Below are 20,170 nucleotides of genomic sequence, written 5' to 3'. Positions count from 1 at the left end.
CTAGCCCAGGGAGCACCAGCAGCTTCCCACTGCCCACTGGATGAAACCCATACTCTCCAATGAGGCCCCTCAACGCCAGCCCCACAGTGGCCCCAGCCTTGTCTCCCATTAAGCAATTGCCACCCATCTAGACAGCATCTCTTCCTAGACTGCCTCTAGGAAGCCCCTCCTGATCTTTTGTCTAAGTAGGCCACTTCTCTGTCCAGCTCCAGAGCACAGCTTCACTTGCTAGTCTCTCTGGTGGGCTGTGGGTGACCATGGGCAGACTATGGTAGATTCAGTTCCTGGCCAGACCTCAGCCCCAGGCCTTGTACATCCGAGGTGGCTAATGACTATCATTTACCCCAGGCCCTTCTTCCTTCTGGGCTTCCATTTGTACAACTATAAATAGAAAACTCTGGACTAGACGGAAGATGGAAAAGACATAGGACAGGAGCTTCCATCTAAGCTCAGTTCATGGTAGACACTGTCAAGTATCTGTTGAACCTGGACACAGCTTCAGAATCATTCTCAACACAGGAGGCTCTGAACAGCCACCACTTACCAATCAGAGCTGGCATATGAATGGAAACTTACTTGCTATTTTTGAGGGAAGAGGGTTATGGTTTCCCTCACTCCCTGCATTCCTTTCCTCCTTTTCTCTATCCTCTCCTCTTCCTCTGGACAACTGGACATTAATCTACATTTGGAATTCTGCTGGCATGGAAGAACCCTAGATGGGGAATCAGGAAGCCTGGATTTAGCACAGCCTTAAGCTGATAGCTCAGGGCAGGTCACTGACCTTTCTTATTTCTTAGTCTCACTTTCCCAACATGCCATGTTGTCTCTGCACAAACACTGTAATTAAAAAGAAGGTTGCATGCTTTTTTGAAAGCACTGCATAACTGAAAAACAATCAATGGAATTTAAAAACAAAGCAAGAACAAAAACAGCCTGTACCTCAATTCTCTGTTCTCCATGACCCCTGCTCCCCTGCAGTTTCCCAGCTCTGGATCTAGAAATCCCCACCGACCATGCCCTGCCTTAGGGCCAAAAGAGCTGGGGCCCCACCCAGACCAGTGGGCCTGGCCAAAGCCAAGCTGGGCTTGCCAGATGTGCAGCCCAACTGAGTTAAGCTGTGTGCGTGTGTGCGTGTGTGCGTGCGTGCGTGTAGGGGTGGGGGGATGGTGTGCAGGGGGGGGAGGGGGGTCTATTGCTCGATTATGTAAAATCCATCTGGATCCAAAGCAGAAAAAAATGTAAGTGCCCTCAGAAACCATCTGGTCTAACCTCCTCCTTTATTGGTGAGAAAACTGGAGCCCAGAAGGGGAGAGAAACTTGCCCAAGGTCGCTCAGCAAGTGAATGGAGTAGCCAATTAGGGCAGTGGAGTAGGCATCCTCATTTTCCGTGCCAGGTCCCACTCCCAAACACTCCCGCACTCCCAGACCTCCACGCTGGCTTCTTGTCAGACCAATGCCTGGTCAGAATGCTGAATCTAGAATGCTTTGGGCTGGCTCCTCTCCTGGTAACATGAACAACGCAAATGAACTCAGTATAAGAGCCTACTGGGTTCCAACAACAGGGTCACACAGATTTGGAATGCACTTGCTAAATTCTACCAGGATCCAAGAATCCCACAGTGTTTCCCACGAGTGAGGTGGGGTCAGGTCAGCTCCCCAGTCACCTCTGTGCCAGTCCTCAACTTGCCACCAGCTGCATTTCCTGCCAGAGGACCAAACAGGCATCCTCTACCTCTGCAATGCAGATACCAAATAGGAAAAAGAAACTCTCGAAGGCTAATGCATGGATGGCTGAACCTTCTGACATCAGGAGTGAGCTCCCAGCCTCGCAACCAGAGTACTGAGGAAGGAATTCCCCTGCGCTGCTATCAGAGGGGTCCAGGTTGGTGTGGACAGCTACACTTTCCCACCCAGTCTGGGGGCCCAAATTAGCACTAAATGGAGGTAGAGACCTGACCCTTGGGACAGGGTCTGGCCAAGGCTGGCCCAATGGTCACCCTAGGCTGAATCTTCAGTGCAAAGCCTCTTCTGCCTGGCCTGGCTGTGTCCAAGCAGGGGAAGAAGTACAATTGTAAGCAGCAGATAAAACCCTTGATTATCATCTCTATTTCCCTTCTAATATCAGAGTGGCTACTTGCAAAATGAGGAAAGGGCAGGACCGGCAATCAATTGCTAATATTCCCATTGTGAGCCAGCTTGTTCCGGAAATGGGCAGCCACTACCTCCTTTCAGAGAGATAGCCTTTCCCCTCAGCAGTGGTCCAACAGTGGTTCAGCATCACAGCTGGAAGGGAGCAGACCCAGAATGGGGGAAAAAGCACCCAAAGGGCCCAAAAGCAGAGGCCAGGATACACAGCTCCCTGCTGAATGACACAGCCAGAGCTTCACAGTTCACCCTGGCTGGGGAACAGAGATGGCCTTAAGTCAAAAGGATCCAAAGGTCACCTCTATTTGATGGTGGCGGGTGGTAGCTAAATAAGGACAGGAATCAGCCTGGACTTTCTGACCACATACCCTCAAACGTCACAGGGGAGGGCCCAAGAAGTATGTCTGGAATTAGGCCTTAACCAGAGACAATTATACCAAAGCAGGAAGTTGGGAACTGCCCACATATCAGGCAGACCTGTGCCATATCCTAGACTCAGGCCAAAATAGAAGTCAATGGCCTACTTTTAAAAAAGTACAACCAGTTATTGTCCCCCATTTTCCCACTGCAGCTGCCTGTACTGGCACCCAGATACCAAGAAGCTAGCTTCAGTGAGGATGTAGGCAAAGAGTCAATATCTGGGTGGCCTGCATCTACCAGGCAAAGAAGCCACAACCACACACTACCAAGGCAACCTCAGCCTCATGGGCAGAGATGTGTCGGCCTAGGAAGGAATTCCCAATGGAATAGAAGAAAGCTCATGTGAGCAGTGGCCTGAAACACAGCTGTCCCTTGACATAGATGTTTCCCTCACACTGTAGCCCTTGGGATTTCCCCTCGGGGGCAAAGATAGCAGCTCTCTTGGCTCCAGGCCTTCCTTGGACCCATGGCTATCCAGGGAATTGAAGACCTCATTCTCTCTTAGAATTCTGGTCCCTCTGTCTACCAAATGCCTATGAACCTACCCCAAGCTGAGGCATGATCTGGTCCAAACTGGAATCTCATGCATTCATTTCTGAGGCTGTATTCATCTCCACCCTTTGATAGGACCTTAGTTTGGTAGCAAGCTGGAAATGTCTACGGAAGCAGACATGGCCACCCGGCACTCTGAACCACCATCTCCACTCCCTCTTATTCCAACCACCACCATCTTGTTGGGGTGACCGGCTGCCACTATTTTAGGGGTATACCCAACTTTCACTATTTCCTTCTTGGCCTGTATGCAGAACTTCCTAATCCTCCCCTGGGAGTTAATACCAACCAAAATGTGAGATTGTGCAAAGCAGAAGTGTTTTACTAGGTCATCTCCCATTCAGAGTGGAAACCCCTTCAACATCACTAAGAGGTGTTTGTCACCTCTTTGCTCAGACAACCCCAAGGCCAGGGAGTCCCCTAGCTCCCAGGGCAGCCTGTCTCACTGCAGGACACACACACACACACGCACGCACGCACGCACGCACGCACGCGGTGTTCAATTCTGGCTTATACTAAGCCAAAGTCTCCTCAGACTTTACCTCATTGGTCTCAGTTCCTAATTCTTGGGCTGCATAGAAAGAAAACAAAAAGGCAAAAACTTTGCCTTCTTTTCTACCAACAGTCCTTTTCGAGTGCTTATCTAAGAGGGCCAACCTCTCACAAGGCATGTGGAACTCAAGCAGATACTCAGTCACAGGCAGGCTTGGAAGAACAAGGCGCTACCATTGAGAACTTCATCATCAAAGTCCCTACAGGTTAGAATGCCCGCCTTCCATGTGGGAGACCCGGGTTCTATTCCCGGACCATGCACCCAAGAAAAAAAAACAAAACGAACAAACAAACAAAAAAACCCCACAAAAGTCCCTACAGCTCAGCATGCTAACACCCTCCGACCCGGCAGACCCAGCAGACCCAGCAGACCCAGCATTCCCGGATCCTGATTTGGCTGAAATTGAATGCGCCCCTAGGAAGGGGATGCAGAGATGGAGGAGGAGGAGGCACAGAGAGGGTGGCTCCCAGGCTGCCCTGGGAGCTAGGGGACTCCCTGCCCCACCCTAACAAAACAAAGAGCCCGATTTCGCACACCTCAGAGAAACCCCAACCAGGTGTCTTTTGCAGGAGGCCAGGCTCTCTACCCACGTGGGATCTGTTTCTGCCTGTTGTGGGCAGAGTGCGAGCACAGATGCTCGCGGGACGCTGTCTGTGATCACACTCGGAAAAAATCAAGCGGTTAGCCAGAGGGAAAGGCTTCCGAGACCTGCCAGGATGGTGGGTTTTTGTTTTTTGTTTTGAGATTACACCTAAGGTTTGTAGTTTTGGACAAGCAAAGTAAACGACGACAACGACAGCAGCAACAAAACAGAAACAAAGAACGGTTTGCTTGTTTTAAAAACAAAAACAAAACAAAAAAGGCTTTTGTTAAACAAAGCTCCGCACTGGCTTGGAAGCAGCCCCCGCTGCCTCCCCCACGTAAGGGACTGACTGTGTCGAGACTACGAGTCTTGTGTGAAGGAAACAAACTCTAGCAGAAGTGTCACAGCACATGCAGGAGGTTCTGTTTTCCCACCTCTTATCTCCCCTCCTCAGTTTTTGGAAGGGTTGGAGATAAGGGATGGGAAGGGAAGGGATGGAATTAGCGCAAAGCAACTGTAAACCATGGCAAACTAAGCTACTTCTCCTGCCCTCCCGCCTACCAGGGCTCAGCCTGGAGTGAAAGGAGGAGCACAGGACCCGTGGGCCCAGCACGTACCTGAAAGAAACCCGGCGGGATGGGGCCTCCTGGCATCCCATCGTTGGGGGGAATGTTGCCAAGCACAGGGCTCGGGGCGGCGGCTGCACTCTGCAGAGACAGGAAGGTGGAAGGTTACAGGTCAAACATACAACCAAAGACACAGAATTCCAACCGCTGCCCCGAATCTCCCATTCAGTCCAAATCTATCCCAGACCCTATTCCTTTAAGAGTCTCCCTGGACACTACAGCCAAGTGTCTTCTAACTGCTGATACGGGCCACGTGCGGGATTCACCATCAGACATGGATTTGATTCCCCGGCGTGTCCCTGACGGGGCAGGTAATAAACTCTCTGAGCTTCCACCTCGGCATCTCTAAAAGAAGGGCACGACATCCACCTTTGAGGACGGCTGTGAGAGCAGTACGAGACGAGGAATCAAAGCATCCTGCAGAGGGGAGGGCATCTGTGGATGGGCAGCTTGGGAAAGGCCACTACTGAAGTCAAACTCCCCGAGCTTTACCTGCCCGCCTTCTTTGCGAAGCTCTCTGGAGGCAGGCAGGGTGATGTATAAGTTTCTGTGCCCTCTCCGAGAGGCTGGCATGTTATTAGAGCAAAAGATCAATAAACGTCTATGACTCCATGACACACGGACAGCCCAACTGCCCCAACCGCAAAGGAAAGCAGGGTGCGTTCTTGGCCCCCTGAAGCCTGTATGAGATGAGGCTGGTGTGCACGATGGCATGATAGGGTGGGGATGGGGGTGGGGGTGGGGGTGAGGGTGTACTCCTCTTTTCAAATGCTGCTATTCCAGCATTTACCTGGTACATTTGCCTCAACGAATGCCTCCCAGGGGTGAGCAGACGTTGCTCTCCCGAGCCTGGCCTCCTTCCAAACAATCTGTGTCCAACCTGTTCACGCGGCCGGCGTGTCTGTGCCTGGCTCTGGGCTGGCACAGGCGGGTGACACGGCGTAGCCCGACCCCCGCCCTGCAGGAGTCACAGACCTCATGGTCCTGCCTGGGCCCATCCTCTCCACTGGTTCTGAATCTCCCCAGGAAGCCCACTGCCAGACTCAGTGCCTTCCACCCCCACAGCCCTGAACTTGAAACTTAAACCTATACCAGTCATCTCCTAAGATCACCCCCCCCCCGCCCCGGTATAAATGTAGCTTCTTTGTCACCTCCTTAAAACCACTTCTTTCCTTTCCTCAGGGAGGGCCCTCAAAAATAGGGACCTGGGCGGGCCATGGTGGCTCCATGGCAGAGTTCTCACCTGCCATGCCAGAGACCCAGGTTTGATTCCTGGTGCCTGTGCGTGTTAAAAAAAAAAAATAGGGACCAGAACTCCTAAACTCCAAAACCTTGATGGAAGGAAATGAGATAACATGCGAATTCCACTAACACACAATGCCCAGCCGAGGTTCAAGTGCTGCCACGAGCATTAGCAAGTAGGGTGATCATGGGCAAGACATGTGGTCCTCTGAGATACAGTTACCTGTGAAGGGTGGGGACAGCTTTTGCCCCACCTGCTTGCCAGGGCTGGGGATGGGCTTTGTTTTGTAAACCAGGAAAGCTCTGTGATCTGGAAACAAGGAGGGCACATTTGGGAGGTTGGGGTGGAAGGGGGTAAGGAGACGACACGCAGTAAGTGTCTGAGAGACCCCACATAAGGAGAACAGGGGTGGGGGTGGGGCTGAACTGCCCCTATATTACATTGCAAAATGATTCTGCCTTCAGAAAAACAACCCTCTCTAATTAAAGAGATTCCGCCAACCATCCTGTAATGTGTTTACAATTTCCAAGCATACCAAAGCATCACACCATCTCGGTCTCCCACCCCAGACAGAAAGCTTAGAGGGCCAAGTCTGAGACCACAGGCCTGCTCAGGAGGAGCAGCCCCCCCTGCCCCTGCCCCTGCCAGGCCTGCTTCCCCCCGCCCCGTTATCTGGGATAAGTGCTGAGCCTGGACGTGCCTGGGGGAATCCGCCAGGTTATCCATTAGCTGCACTGCTGTTTGCCTGTGGTTAGTGGTTCTATGAAAATGCAACTTTTTATAATTTACAGCCAACAATTACTCCTTGGCAGCAAGAGCATGAAAACTTGAAGAAAAAAAAACATGGTTTGAGGTTGAGACCCACCTATATTTTCTTCAAGTTCTTTCAGAGGTTGGTTTTACATTTAACTCTTTAATCCTTCAGGAATTTATTTAGGTAAAGTGTGGATTTTACTCCTCAAATAGTCAACTGCTCCAGTACAACTTTTCCCTACTTATTTGAAATACTGACTTTATCAGAATACATTTTTTAAATGTTTCGATCTGTTTCTGAGCTTTTTCATTCTGTTTACAGTCTCTAACACTCCATTCTAATTACCCGAGACTTATAATGTATTTTATTATCTCCCTCTATTTGAACAGACATTTTCTTGCTTATTTTTATATACTAAGCCCTCCCAACTTGAGATCATCTGTAGAAGTTACCTCCACACCAAAAGAAAAAGTGTTTTTCTATATAAATTTGGAAGAGAACTGACATCTTTCCAAAACTGTGGCTACTTTCCAGAATACAGTTTCTTTCTCCAGTTCATGCAAGTCTACTAGTCAAGCTTGGTGGATAGGCCAGTGACAGAGGTTAGAAGAGTGGTGGGCACAGGCAATAAATCCCAGAAACCCAAACGCTCTCGCATACTGACCCCTCTCTCTGGACTTCCAGGCTGTCTGCTAAGGTAGACACAAGCATCCCCACTTTACAAAAGGAAACAGGTAAATGTGTGGAGAGCAGGCTCCAACGACACCTTTTCCTCCTCACACTGTCTACTCTTCAGCCAAAAACAATGGTTTGTTTCTAATGAAAGATACTGGACAGCTTCACCAATTTGATTTTTAGAAGCAGCATTTATTGCTTAGTATAAAACATTTCCTATTATAGAACACAACAAAGCAAAAAGCATAATTAGTCACTGTATGTTGCTAAATAATGTCATGAAGCACTATTATTTTACTGAGTCTTGTAGGTCTACTTTTTTTGGCAAAATAGTCGTGCCTGGTATTATTTGGGTAATTAATTTTTTTTCCTTATTGATACATGAGCTTCTTATATATTAAGGTTATATTATATAATATTAAAATCTTATGTATCTAGGATATAAGGATATATAAGGATACAATATAAGGATATATATGTAGCATATAACATTAAAATCTTATGTATCAAGGGTATAGTATGAGGATCTATATAATGATATATACTATATATTATATATAAGGGTATACTATAAGGATATATTGTATATAGTATTACATAATATTAAAATCTCATGTGTCACGGATATAATATAAGGATCCATGTTATATGAGTATAAGGATCTATATTGTATATAATATTACATAATATTGAAATTTTATGATCAAGGATATAATATAAGGATATGTTTTTTAACTGTTCTTTTTAAACTATAAGTCTATATATTTTTTTAAACTTTTCAAGGAAAACCTTAAGCTGTGGGCACCCTGCTCTAAGATCTCCTGTTCCTCTGAAATCATGAGTGAGTCAATGGTTCTAGGAACTCTGGGTGGCCCATGCTTCTTTGAAAAGAAGGGCTGGGGTATCCACGCTTCCAGTAAACTGACGGCGCAATTCTCTGAAATCTGGGGGTGGGGCGGAGGCGGGTGGCGAGGACAGTTTTGATGCTCTCCAGTGAAAGGACGATGACGTCTCTGTGTGAGAGGAGTTAGCAGGAGGACAACGAAGGAAAGCCGCGCTGGCAGTGACTAAGGCGGCAGGAAGTTGAGGAGGCGACTTCTACCATTTAAAGCCTTCTCTGGCAGCAAAATTAAGCAGCTAACATTCACGTGCTGAATTATGACAGGCATTGCTGTTCCCCTCTGATTATGAAGCGAACATGAATGCAGAACAGAAAACTTTTAAAAGGGGCACAGAAAGTATGACGAAAATGAAATGGAACAACCGATGTTACGGGGTCGCAGGAGTGTTAAGGAAGAAGCTGGGAAGAGCTCATTAGTGATCACTGCTCACAAACCCAATCCGAGGACCCCTGCCCCTGCTCCCCATTCCCAGGAACATTACATCTGCCAAATAACCCATCACACGGTTACACTGGATCCTCCCAGCCTCTGGCATCACCAAAGCAGGCGCTCTTTCACCCATCCCCCCAACACCCAGCACATGATGAGGCATATATACAGCAGGTGCTCAATAAATGATTACTAGTTTTATTATTCAAAACCCTGCTCCGACTTGACCTTCCGGAGCCAGGCCTTTCCGGATTGCTAGGAATCAGCCTTTCCCTGCGGTTTCTTACTTCGAGTTAGAGCTCCATTAAAGCACTCAGCAAAGCGCCTCATGTGAGTTTTTGTTAAAAACACAAAACCCAATCCAAAACCCCGACTTCACTGAGGCCCACAGCGTGCCCGCTGTGGTAGGTAGACGGGATAGAAATTCCCCCACTGGAGTGTGAGGCAGAGACCATGTGGGTTAAGGTCCTAGCTGGGAGTGGTCCCTTCCTGCTCTGGGGCTCAGTTTCCCCACAGGCTCAATCATGGCGTTAGGGGAGGTGACCTCTAAAGTCCTTCCTCCAAGCTGCTCTCCCCAGTCAAGTCACACACTGCGGAGTGGGGTGGGGAGAGGGAAGCACTGGGCTGCAAAAGCAGCTCTGATATGAGAAGAAGGTCATCCTTATTCCAGAGGATCCTGAATTTTAACTCTGTTAATAACGATTTTCTTCTCCATTCATTATGGAACTTTTAGAGAGGAAAGGTTCAAAACCACCCAGAAACCTATTTGGTATTTAAGCCTGCAGATAATAGCTGCTGCCATCTAGGCTCGAACCGTCCAGGCCTTTCTGACCTTGCTACCTTTACCCACATATTTATACATATACGAGCTTTTAAAAAGCAGAATCAAACCAGGCATGCAGTTTGGTAACCTGCCTTAAACAAAAAAAAAAACGAATTTAAAATTATTTTCTAAATAGAAAATAGGCCTTGCCCATACCCCATTCCAATCAGCTGCCTCCTCTAAGCCCTGGAAGGGAGGTGGGCACCTTATCCCTCCCTCACCCCATGCTAAACATACCAATGCATCTGTTGACAAACCCATCCAAACAACACCTCAACCAAGATTCCGCCAAACAGACCTGATGGGCCCCAGGTGGTGCTGGGCCCCTTCCTTCCTCTAAGCAAGAGGTTCCCTTTGGCTCCAGAGAAAGCAGGGTCAATCCAGAAGGACCCAAGAGATAAGCTCCCAGGAGCCGCCCTATCAAGCCTCTCGTAGTGGGTGACAAGCTTCCCCTGCTTCCTTCAAGAAGCTAGGGTTTGGAGGGACGTTCCCTGTAAGATACTACTTTTCAACCTCACCCCAAGAACCCAGTTATCCTCATTCACAAACTAGCATAGATTTCCCATCTCATTTTTATTCTCTCTTAAAAATAATTCTATGCACATGAAGCTCCTGAAAACTTGAATAAACACAAATGCTCAGAGTGCTTGGCGGGACTCTTGCCAGGTTGGCCAACCCCTCCTGAATGATTTACAAGGCTGCAAAATGGTACTTTGTTCTGCAAATCCCCTCTGCCTCAACCCAACCCAACACTCAGGCCTTTGCGAGTAGCACAGAGGGGCCCACATGCAAAACCATTGAGTGCAACCTTCCTTGACAGAAACTCAATGAGATCATGGGCCCAGGACCCAAGACGCCAGAGGGGGTGTGCATGTGTGCTGTGGGTGGGTCTATGTGTGCAGGATGGGAAATGGAGCACACTCAGGGGCATGCAGGGTACTCCTAGGTTGACTACCAGATGAAGGCAAGTGGGAAATGGAGGGGCTTTTAGTAATAATTGTGTCTGACATGCGAGGGAGGGAAAGATGCTTGGGTTGGTCTCATCAGGATGAAGCCTTCAGGATTCTGTGCAAACTACTTGAGTGACCTGGGCCCTACTGGGGCCAAGTTTCCTAGAAGGAATTTTAGCAGCATCAGCTAGCTGAAGATGCAGATGAAGGACCAGAGGGAATGCCACCAAGTGGAAAGGCCGAGACTGAAAAAAGAGGTCTCAGGATTTTACACACAGGCCATAGAATACAATAGATTTTGGAGACAAGGGGTTCTAATTCTGCAGCCTGGAGAAAAAAGAACTGTTGCTATGTGAAGTGATGACAGAACCAGCTGGTATTAAAAATAGGCTGGATGACATGCAGGAGTAACACAGGATCCCTGCCTTCAAATAGTTACGGAAGGAGGGGAGAATTTGCTCTCCCAGAACCAAGGGGTGGGCCCAGTCCAAGAGCAGATGCCCAGAATTAGGAAGATCTTTTCTAGAACTCAGTACCAGAGTCAGCTACTTCAGGAGGTAGTAGGCGACGTTAATTTTGGGTCACTGGCAAACATGACATAGCAAAAGCACACTACTAATCATAATACCTGGATTTGAACCTAGACTCTGCCACATCTGACCCATGCTGATTGTCTCAGCCTCAGTTTCTCTATCCCCTAAAAAGGGATGGCCATACTGCTACCTCCTGGTGTTCCCTGAGGATTATTATGGGAAAAGGGCTGTGGACCGAGGGTTGTGAGGTCAGGGTTCTAAGCTCTGGCTGCAAATTACCTGCTGGATGACTCAAGCCCTCCCATCTCTCAGCCTCTGTACACCTCCAAATGAGACAGCTAACACCCTGCTGGTCCAATAAAACAGCAAGTGCCACACGGAGCTTTTCAGCAAAGCAAACTGGAAAGGGGCCACAATGGATGAAAAAAGCTCCAACATGTCACAACCAGGCCATCAGGCCAGCACAAAGTCTGTCCTGACACCACAGCTCCTTTCAAAAAGTGCCCTTCTCACATCTCATGAGACCCTGTCTTCTGGGGTGAGAGGATCAATCCAGGATGCAAATGGGGTTGGAGGGTAATATTTACTCCACAACATCTTCTCCTGGGAGGATTTCATTTCTGTGTGACTGGTAAGGAAACTGAGGCATGGAGAGACATGCTAGTATGCGGCTTCAACTTCAGCTGCACCCTTGCTGTCATAGCATCTCCCACCAACCCCTGCAGTCAGTATGGAAAGTTCTGTGTGCTTTTGGATTCTTGCGAAAAGAAGCAATGGGCAGATAATTAAAAACATAAGATAATCACAATTCATTCTCTGTCTCTGAGATCATCTATATGTTTTGCTCTTCCCCGAGTAGACTGACCTTTTAACTCTGCTCCTTTGGACAAATATTTAAACGAGCTGGCGTAAACCAAGGGTGTGTGAGTGAGGACGTTTGTCAAGGAATGTTGAAGAGTCTATCGGATCATCTGGGACAAAGAAGAGAAACGAGATAGGTGGGGGCTGTCAAAAGGTTAAGAGTGCTTTATAGGCATGGGTTGCATTCAGCAAACACTTGCTACGGAGGCCAAGTGGGACTGCACCGGACCCACCAGGACAGGAGAGGACAGAGGCACGGCTCTGTGCTCAAGGTCTCGGGATGAACTGTGTCATGGTAACAAAGAACGAGGGCCGAGGGAAAGAAGGTGCTCAGGGCAGGCGCTGCAAGGCGGCGGATTAGGGGGATCAGGAAGGCTTTATGGCAGAGGTGGCACTCGAGCCAGAGCCTTAGAGGACGAGGTGAGACAAAGATGCAGGAGGTGATACGGAGGTGAGAGATTACTGCTGTCATCTTAACCCACCCTGGAACCAGCTCTTCTGACAGGTCTCCTTCAGAGCACAAATTTCTCCAGCTCTCCACCCTCCCCTTCCTGTACCCCATCTCCTGTTTGGGGAGGTAGGAGTGGCACTTATCTCCCTCCCCCAACAAGCAGAGACGGGGCCTGTCGGGGAACGTTTCCACAGGAGGGGAGGCTGCCACCCGTCAGAGAAGCCCTAACAATCGCAATGGCTGAGGTCCCTGAACCAGCCCACTGTGGGGTCACCAGATTCCTCTCCCCCAATCCTCCCAACAACCCTACAGTTACTACAGATGAGAAAACCGAGGATCACAAGTCAAGCGATTTGTCCAAGGTCACACAGCTCGGACAGGGCAGAATCAGGGAGTGATTCAATCACGCCCTGATCTGCTAAAACCAGAGCTCCAGCTCTTAGCTGAGTCCAAGCTTCTCTGGTCTAGATTTCGGAACCTCATTAAAAGATGGGTAGCGGGGAACAGAGGGTGTGTGTTTAAGGTCCAGTCATTCTGTTCACCAGGAGCCAAGGGACCCAGGCAGCTTTCTGTACCTTTCTGAGCATCTGAGTTGGGAAACTCACACACTATTCCCGGGAAAAGGCTGCGCCGTGTAAGGCACTCAGCAAATGACAGCCCCTCGACGACAGACATCCTCTTTTTTTTTTTTTTTTAAATGATTCCATGAAAAGAGCAGAGTGAGAGCCAGGGGAGAAAGGAAGACCAAAGGGAAGCCAGGCTGTAAGGAAGACAGTGTCCTCTGCTCTACAGAAGCTGTTCTTCTAAGAATTGGCTTCAATTTCTCTGTCCCACTTTATTTTTATTTTATTTTATTTTTTGCATGGGCAGGCACCAGGAATCAAACCCTGGTCTCCGGCATGGCAGGCGGCAACTCTGCCTGCTGAGCTCCCATGGCCCACCCTCTCTGCCCCACTTTAGACAATAGCACTTCTTAAAGAAAATAAGAAGAAACCCCAAAGTCCAAACCTCTCCAAAAGAAAGAGAAATGGGCTAAGAAGGCTCTGAACTAAGTAGGCTGAGGTCACAGCACTGAACCTTGCCCATCCATCCCGGGAAGCACCCAGCTTCTGGGAATTGGATCAAAGGGCACCATTTGTGTAAGAGGTGGAGTCCCGTGTAATTAATACCTGGTTAAACCATGGATCCCAGCCAGGGCTCCTACCTCTGTGTGCAAACACCTCCCGGCTAGACTGCACAACACAGGGTGCAGTCCTGGGTGTGTCCACCCAAGACATGGGAGACGAAGGGCAAAAGGTCCCCCCACAAATGAACAGAACAGAATGGATCGACAGCGTGCTGTTTGAACAACACTGATTTTCTTTTTAAAGAGAGATGAGTTTCACACTCTGGTTTACATCATTAGCCAAACACACACACACACACACACACACACACACACACACACACACACACACACACACACACACACTTCCCGCCGTCATAAAGAAGCTACTTATGACCGCAAACATGTCATCGTAGGCCAATGACAGCTCCTTAACAAGAACACTGGCAATTGCTTCTGCAAAGTGGAAAAATCCCTGGCGTAGACCCGCACACATGCTTGGTTCCAATGACAACTAAATCCTGCCAGGATCGAGGTGTGCAAAGAACAGTAAGCAGCCCACTTCTAGAAATATGTTTTTTTTTTTCTTTTGCTGGTTGTTTTTTTTCCCCCCCAAGTTTAAAAGAAATCATTAAAGGGATGGCCTATGGAACACCTTTCAGGGATGGGAGCCTACACTTTCCTCAGCTGGCATCAAATTTAGTGGGGACGGAGTCACTTTCCCTCACCTCTTCCCCCGCCGCGACAGGATGGATATGCACAATTTCGTTATGTTCACTGTTGTCCCCTGATATCAAAGCCTGGGAAATAAACACTGGGCTGCGAAGGGCCACATAATTCAAACCCAATACCACCTCTTCATGTAAACCAGCAGGCCAACAACTCAGGAGACCCCGTGGTGGGCCAGGAGGGAATCAGGAGAGCATTCCAACCACGCAGCTCTACACTGAGCAGATGCTGCCTAAGCCCTTAAAGCACACAGTAATTGCACTAATTTAGCTAACAGTCTCTGTTTTGTCCCCCACCCCGAGTCAACCAGTGTCCTTTGGTACTGCTGGAGAGAGGCAAGCTGTTGGCTTTAGTGTTATTTTGTCAGCCATTAAACGATTCATCGGAGTCATTAATTGATTTATTACTGCTGCCTGCTCAGAGGGTTTAGCAAATAAAGAATGATGTAGGTCACAATGCAAAGGAAATTGGACCAAACAACGCCATGAGGAGTTGGGCTTATATTATCTGCTGCTGTCTGCTCAGGCAGTTCTCAATGCCCTAGCGGGGGGTGGGAGAGAAGGGGAGCTCAGAAGCATAGATGGTTCTCCTGCCCAAAATCTAAGAGTCAGCCCACCTCCCGAGTAGGAGTACTACGAAGAGGGTGAGAGAGGGGGACCTCGTCCAGAGGCCCCTGGGAACCAGCTCCCAGCCCCTGTGGGCACAGTCACTAGCAACTAAGCGTGAGAGGGCGAGGAACCCACATTGCCCTCATCCCTATCAGGTGAGCCCTGGGTTGCAATGGCTGGACCTGTGGCTCTTCTTAGCCCTCAAGGTACCAGGAAGCCAGGGAGAGTCTCCCAGCCAGGGCTCTACTCTTCTGGAGGTGACCTGCTCTGGCCATGTCCTCTCTTTCCACCTTCCTCCCCTACCACCTGCAGAAGTGATAAAACAGCAAAAGTTGGCTCCTGACAGGTACCTCCTAATGCCTGGCCTTCTTAAGTCGTTTCCCAAAATTATGCCTGGCATACAAGAGGTACATGGTAAAGGTTTGCTGGACTCGACTCAAGCACAGAGAAGTAACTGTCATCCCATCAGGCTCCCAGTTTCCAGAGCTCTGAACAAACACGAGGGAGTGGCATCATTGAGGCAAGGGAGCTGGAACAATCATTTTACAGAAATGGTAACACCTCCAAGAGTATTCATATGGTCATGGGTTTCCTGCATGCACACACGTGTGTAAGACTATCTCTGAGATAGGGAAAGTAATACCTCTGGTAACAAGTGTCCCTAAGAAACCTACATAGCTGTTCTGGTTGAGTCAAATTTTTGGTTATCAGCCTTTGAAGATGCATCTATACCATGCCCCCTGCCAACCCCCATCTCCCTACAGCATTCTAAAACAGAGCCCACCCTGCAAACTTTCAGAGGCTCTCATAGAAGAGCGACTGGTTTGCTCTAAAAGGTGGCAAAGGACAGTGATGTGAAGGGGGTGAACAGGTGGTCCAGCACCCACTGAGAACCTGACCTGCTTCTGCCTTTGTCACAGGCCAGCTGTGGCCTGTGGAGCTCAGTCTTTGGCCTGCTCCTGGTCCAGTAGAAGCCACAGAGAATCACAGGGCAAGGAGGGGACCAGCTCACCATGAAGAGGTCCGAAGAGATTTGTGGTGTCTACCAGATACATAAGGCACAGCTTTCTAATGTTAGCAACCCCTGAGAACAGAGCCCGAGACTCCAAAGAACATATACTTCCTTTAGCATCATCCTACGGATAAAGGGGTGGGGCCAGGAACATGGGAGTCCATCTATGGAGAATTCTGACCCAAACTTGGATTCTGAAACAGACCCAGTATTCCCCACATAAGTGGCTCACCCTACTCCCTCCATCAATCAGTATGGAACCGAAATCACAGACGAAAGTCTTTATCAAAACTCTGATCAGGGTCTGACGAATAACAACCTATTACTTACATCTAGTACTGTCGACTTACAAAGAAAGGCCTTTCTTTACACATATTTACTTGATGAACACCCCAGACCATCCTTTGCACATAGGCTGTTCCCTCTCTCTGGAACGTTCTCACCTTCCCCAATGCCCCTGCACAGACCTGGGTAAAAACACTTCTCATCCTTCAGGGGCTCCTCACTGCAGTACTTACCACATTTGATGGTTAACTCCTTATTAAATCAGCCAGCTGTCTTCCCAGGGATAGAGCAGGAATGGCGTATACAGCACAAAGAATCTGCTGGCTCAGTAAATAGTTTTTGGATGAATATAGTTTTGGTAGAAATCCTGCTTTTCAAGAATGGACACCACATCTGCAAGGTCAAATTCCAAGGCCAGCTAACTCAGTCATTTTCTACATTTGGCTACATCAAAATGGTCATCGACAACTCCTCCTCTCCCCCGCAAAAAAGCAGCAAACCCCACCATGCCCATGCATGTCTTAGGACATGCATTCCCTCTGCCTGTAAAGGGCAAGCTCTGGGAATTCTCAAAATCTGGGTGCACGTCCTGCTTAGCCCATTCTGACAAATGACCTGGGCAGGCAGCTTCTCCTTGAGCCACTGGTCACGTCTGTAAAATGGAGACTCATCATTACATCTCCAAGCAGTCGCAAAGACAGCATAAGCTAATGTCTAGGGAAAACAAAGGCAATGAAAGAGAGTGGGGCACCTCAAGGAGCTCAGCTCCCATGGTCATCCCCACTCTGGAGGGAAGCCAAGATTGGGCCCAGCGGCCTGATTTAGTAGGAACCAGAGGGCAGAGAGTTCTTTGGTTGTAGAAGGGGAATCCAAACGGTCTGTAAGTTGTTAAAATCTATCTGCTTTTCTCAGCCCTCTCGATCCAGCCTCCCTCCCATCTCCAAAACTGTTTAAGTCTCAGACCATTGAGATGTCCTGGCTCTTAGCCTCCTGAAGATAGATGGCTGCTCCACTGACCCAAGAGGCCACTCTTTCCCACAGGCCTTTTAAAGGGGCCAAGAGCACCTGCTCACCACCTGTGGGGTCTAGGGAATAGCAGAGGTGGGAAGAGCCTCACCTGGGGAAGTGAGTGAAGGGGTGAGGAGGACAGGGACAGAGAAGCTCTGAAATCCCTTTGTCCAATGTCCCAGAAAATGCATCCACACAGACAGAGGAATCCTCTGCCATCCTGGGGGACTGGCCCTTCACAGCCAGACCCTCCAAGGCAGACTTTCAAGAGACATGGTCCTTGGAATAACAGAGAAAGCCACAGAGCAAGCCCTGAGCTCACCGAGGAGGAATGTATCTTTTGCCTTCTTCTTGCTGCTTCAATCTCTCACTTGAAATGAAAACTTCAGACAGAAAGGAGAGCACTGAGAGACCAAGCTCTCTGCACCCTCCAGGGCCTCTGACTTCACCTCTAGCCCATCCCCAACCTGTGCTCATACCATGTTCTGGGAATGGCCCCAGCCCTTCACCAATCAGGTCTCTGGTCTCCCACTCCTGGGAGGACAGTATCTGTGCTATTTTATCTGCTCAGTAAGCACTCCCATTCCCTTTGGTTCATCTACCTAGAGAACTCCTACCCATCCGCAGATACCCAGTTCCAAATATCCATGCTTCCCAGGCCAGAGAGGCTCCACAATCCCTGGGTAGGTTCACTCGATCCCTGAGTAGGCAGGTACCTGTCTCCATCTGTATCCCACATCTCACAGAGACAACGGATAGAACTTCCATACATTTGTGTCAGATTCTTGAGGAAATACCAATGGACTCCAAACCAAGGGTTGAAATACTAAAGTGGCCCAAGCACTCGACTCAAGGCAGGAGGTCTGACTTCAGGACCCTGGCAACCTGGCTAATTCAGAGGCAGGCAGTCTAGCCTGAGCTGAGATGCCCCCGGTAATGAAGATCAAGACCTTCTCCTGGGGTTGGCAGGAGCATTAAAAAAAAAAAAAGAAAGAAAGAAAAAGCATGGAGAAAAGAAAGGGCGTGACTTGTCCCAGCTCCCCTCTCTTCCACCCATTTCAACACTCTTTTCTTGTACCCTGAGCATCAGCCTCAGCAAATACCTGCTGTTCCCCAGGCCTCTGAACATGCTATCCCCTGGCCCAGGACACCCACTTTCTTGCTTATTTCTGCTGTCCCAATCCACCCAACCCTCAGGCTGCCCTGGGAGGATGATTTCTTTATCCACTGACTCTACACAAGACTCTACCTGTGACTCTTTCAGTATTTTCCACTGGCTCTATTAGATGGGCAAAGGCTATCTCCCAGCAGACCAGGTGCCTCCAAAGAGGCAGAATCCAAATATTTACTAAGCATTTACTATGTCTAGTAATCAATAACCACTGAATGACTGGGAAACGTGAAAGTGCTTTTGGTCAGAGTGAAGCCTGGCTCATCTGGGAAATTTCTTATTTTCTTCCTTTACAAAGACGTAACTTTAAAGAAAAGGAAACACCTTCATAAACCCAAATGTCAAAAGGGGCAAAGCACTGCCTTATCTCCCAAAGGATTCCATGTTTCTTTTCTCTAATGCTCACTGGAGAAAAGAGACCGGGAAACCACCGAAGAGATCTGAATCTGAATCCTGGTTCTGACCCTAGCTTGAAACCGAAGTCAGGAAGACAAGGCATCAAGCTGGCTCAAGCTGTACCCCCACCCAGCCCCCCACCGTGGATCTGGCCTAAAGCAGTTTGCGTCCTTCTATTTTTAGCTGGGTCTCTCCTCCCAAGACAGGAATTTAAAATAAAATTTAGGTAATACCTGGGCCTCCAGAAACTTTGAATCGTGAACCTTAGAACAGGAAGGACTCCCACAGCTCCTCTGTGCAGTCACAGCCTCCCACCCACACACCATGAGTCAAGAGCAGGAAAGGACTGGAAGCTGGGCCCCCCAAGATGCCTGTGCCTCAGCTGTCTCATCTAGAAACCTGCCTCGCAGGGGTTGTAATGATGCATCTTTGCCTGTTTTGTTCTCAGCTGCACCCCCAAAGAACAACGGTGTCTGGAGCATAGCAGATGCTGATAAACACCTGTTAAACGGACACTTCTCAGCCCAACTCTGCCTTCTTTCCTTGGAGGAAGGCCTTTGTCCCGTGGGCAGACCAGCCCAGCACTGCTCACCTCAGAGCCTGAGAACTCTCTCACCCAGTCCCCAAAAGCATTCTGGCTCTGTGACCCAGGACCAGCAAGAATCCACTTTTTATTGAAATACTCTATATAAACACCAAAAGAGGCTGATCTCACTTAACCCTCACAATAAACTTCTGAGATGGATGAATCCACTCCTTCCTTTTGGAGCTGACCTATCTTGCAGGGGAAGATTAGAACAATTTAGGGTTTTGCACCAGGTCCCAGCTAACAGGTGCTGGGATTTTCTTCCCGGCTGTTTCCAGCCATGATGAACCCATGTACCTTCTCTACCACAACTCCTCCAGTGGGGACTGAAAGACTGAAGTCATGGGAAGAGAAGACTTTAACCCTAGAGTCAGGTCCTCTTGGTTCTGACACTGATTTGGAATGGGACTCCTTCAACCTTAACTTACCCCTCGGTCAAAAGGAAGTCACCGTTCCCTGCCAGGCCTACCTCACAGGGTGGCACGAAGCTCGAGTGAAGAAACCAATACAAAGACTGTCTTCAAAACTGAAGGGCCGCAGCATGCCCGCTCCCACCCCTCCCCCAAGGACAATCAACGGAGCTGGAAAAGAAAGGAGGATGCTCCTGTGACAAGCACTGAGCTGAGAGTCAGGCCTTAGCTGGCTGCACCCCCTACAAGTCCCTTCCCCTTGTCTATAAAACCGAGAAAGTGGACTCCACTTTTGGTTCCCAAATCTGCTTGTACACCAAACCACCTAGGGACACATCAAAACCATGAGATAGGGCCACA

General features: G+C 48.9%; 1 protein-coding gene across 6 annotated transcripts in view; it reads right to left on the bottom strand.

Moving 5' to 3' along the window:
• The window catches only part of SSBP3 (single stranded DNA binding protein 3), a 165,336-nt gene that overhangs the window by 42,924 nt on the left and 102,242 nt on the right, over nucleotides 1-20,170 (bottom strand). For 5 of the 6 annotated variants that reach the window (XM_077149555.1, XM_077149556.1, XM_077149557.1 and 2 more), the window contains one exon: nucleotides 4,871-4,960. In XM_077149555.1, coding sequence (XP_077005670.1) covers nucleotides 4,871-4,960 — 90 coding nt within the window. Of the gene's footprint in view, nucleotides 1-4,870; nucleotides 4,961-16,472; nucleotides 18,198-20,170 lie in introns of those variants that run through there. The other variant, XM_077149558.1, reaches the window with a different exon arrangement.

The sequence above is a fragment of the Tamandua tetradactyla genome, chromosome 2, assembly GCF_023851605.1.
Source record: "Tamandua tetradactyla isolate mTamTet1 chromosome 2, mTamTet1.pri, whole genome shotgun sequence".
Classification (NCBI taxonomy): domain Eukaryota; kingdom Metazoa; phylum Chordata; class Mammalia; order Pilosa; family Myrmecophagidae; genus Tamandua; species Tamandua tetradactyla.
The sequence above is the reverse complement of the archived record's forward strand: the minus strand, read 5'-3'. Positions and strand labels throughout refer to the sequence as shown.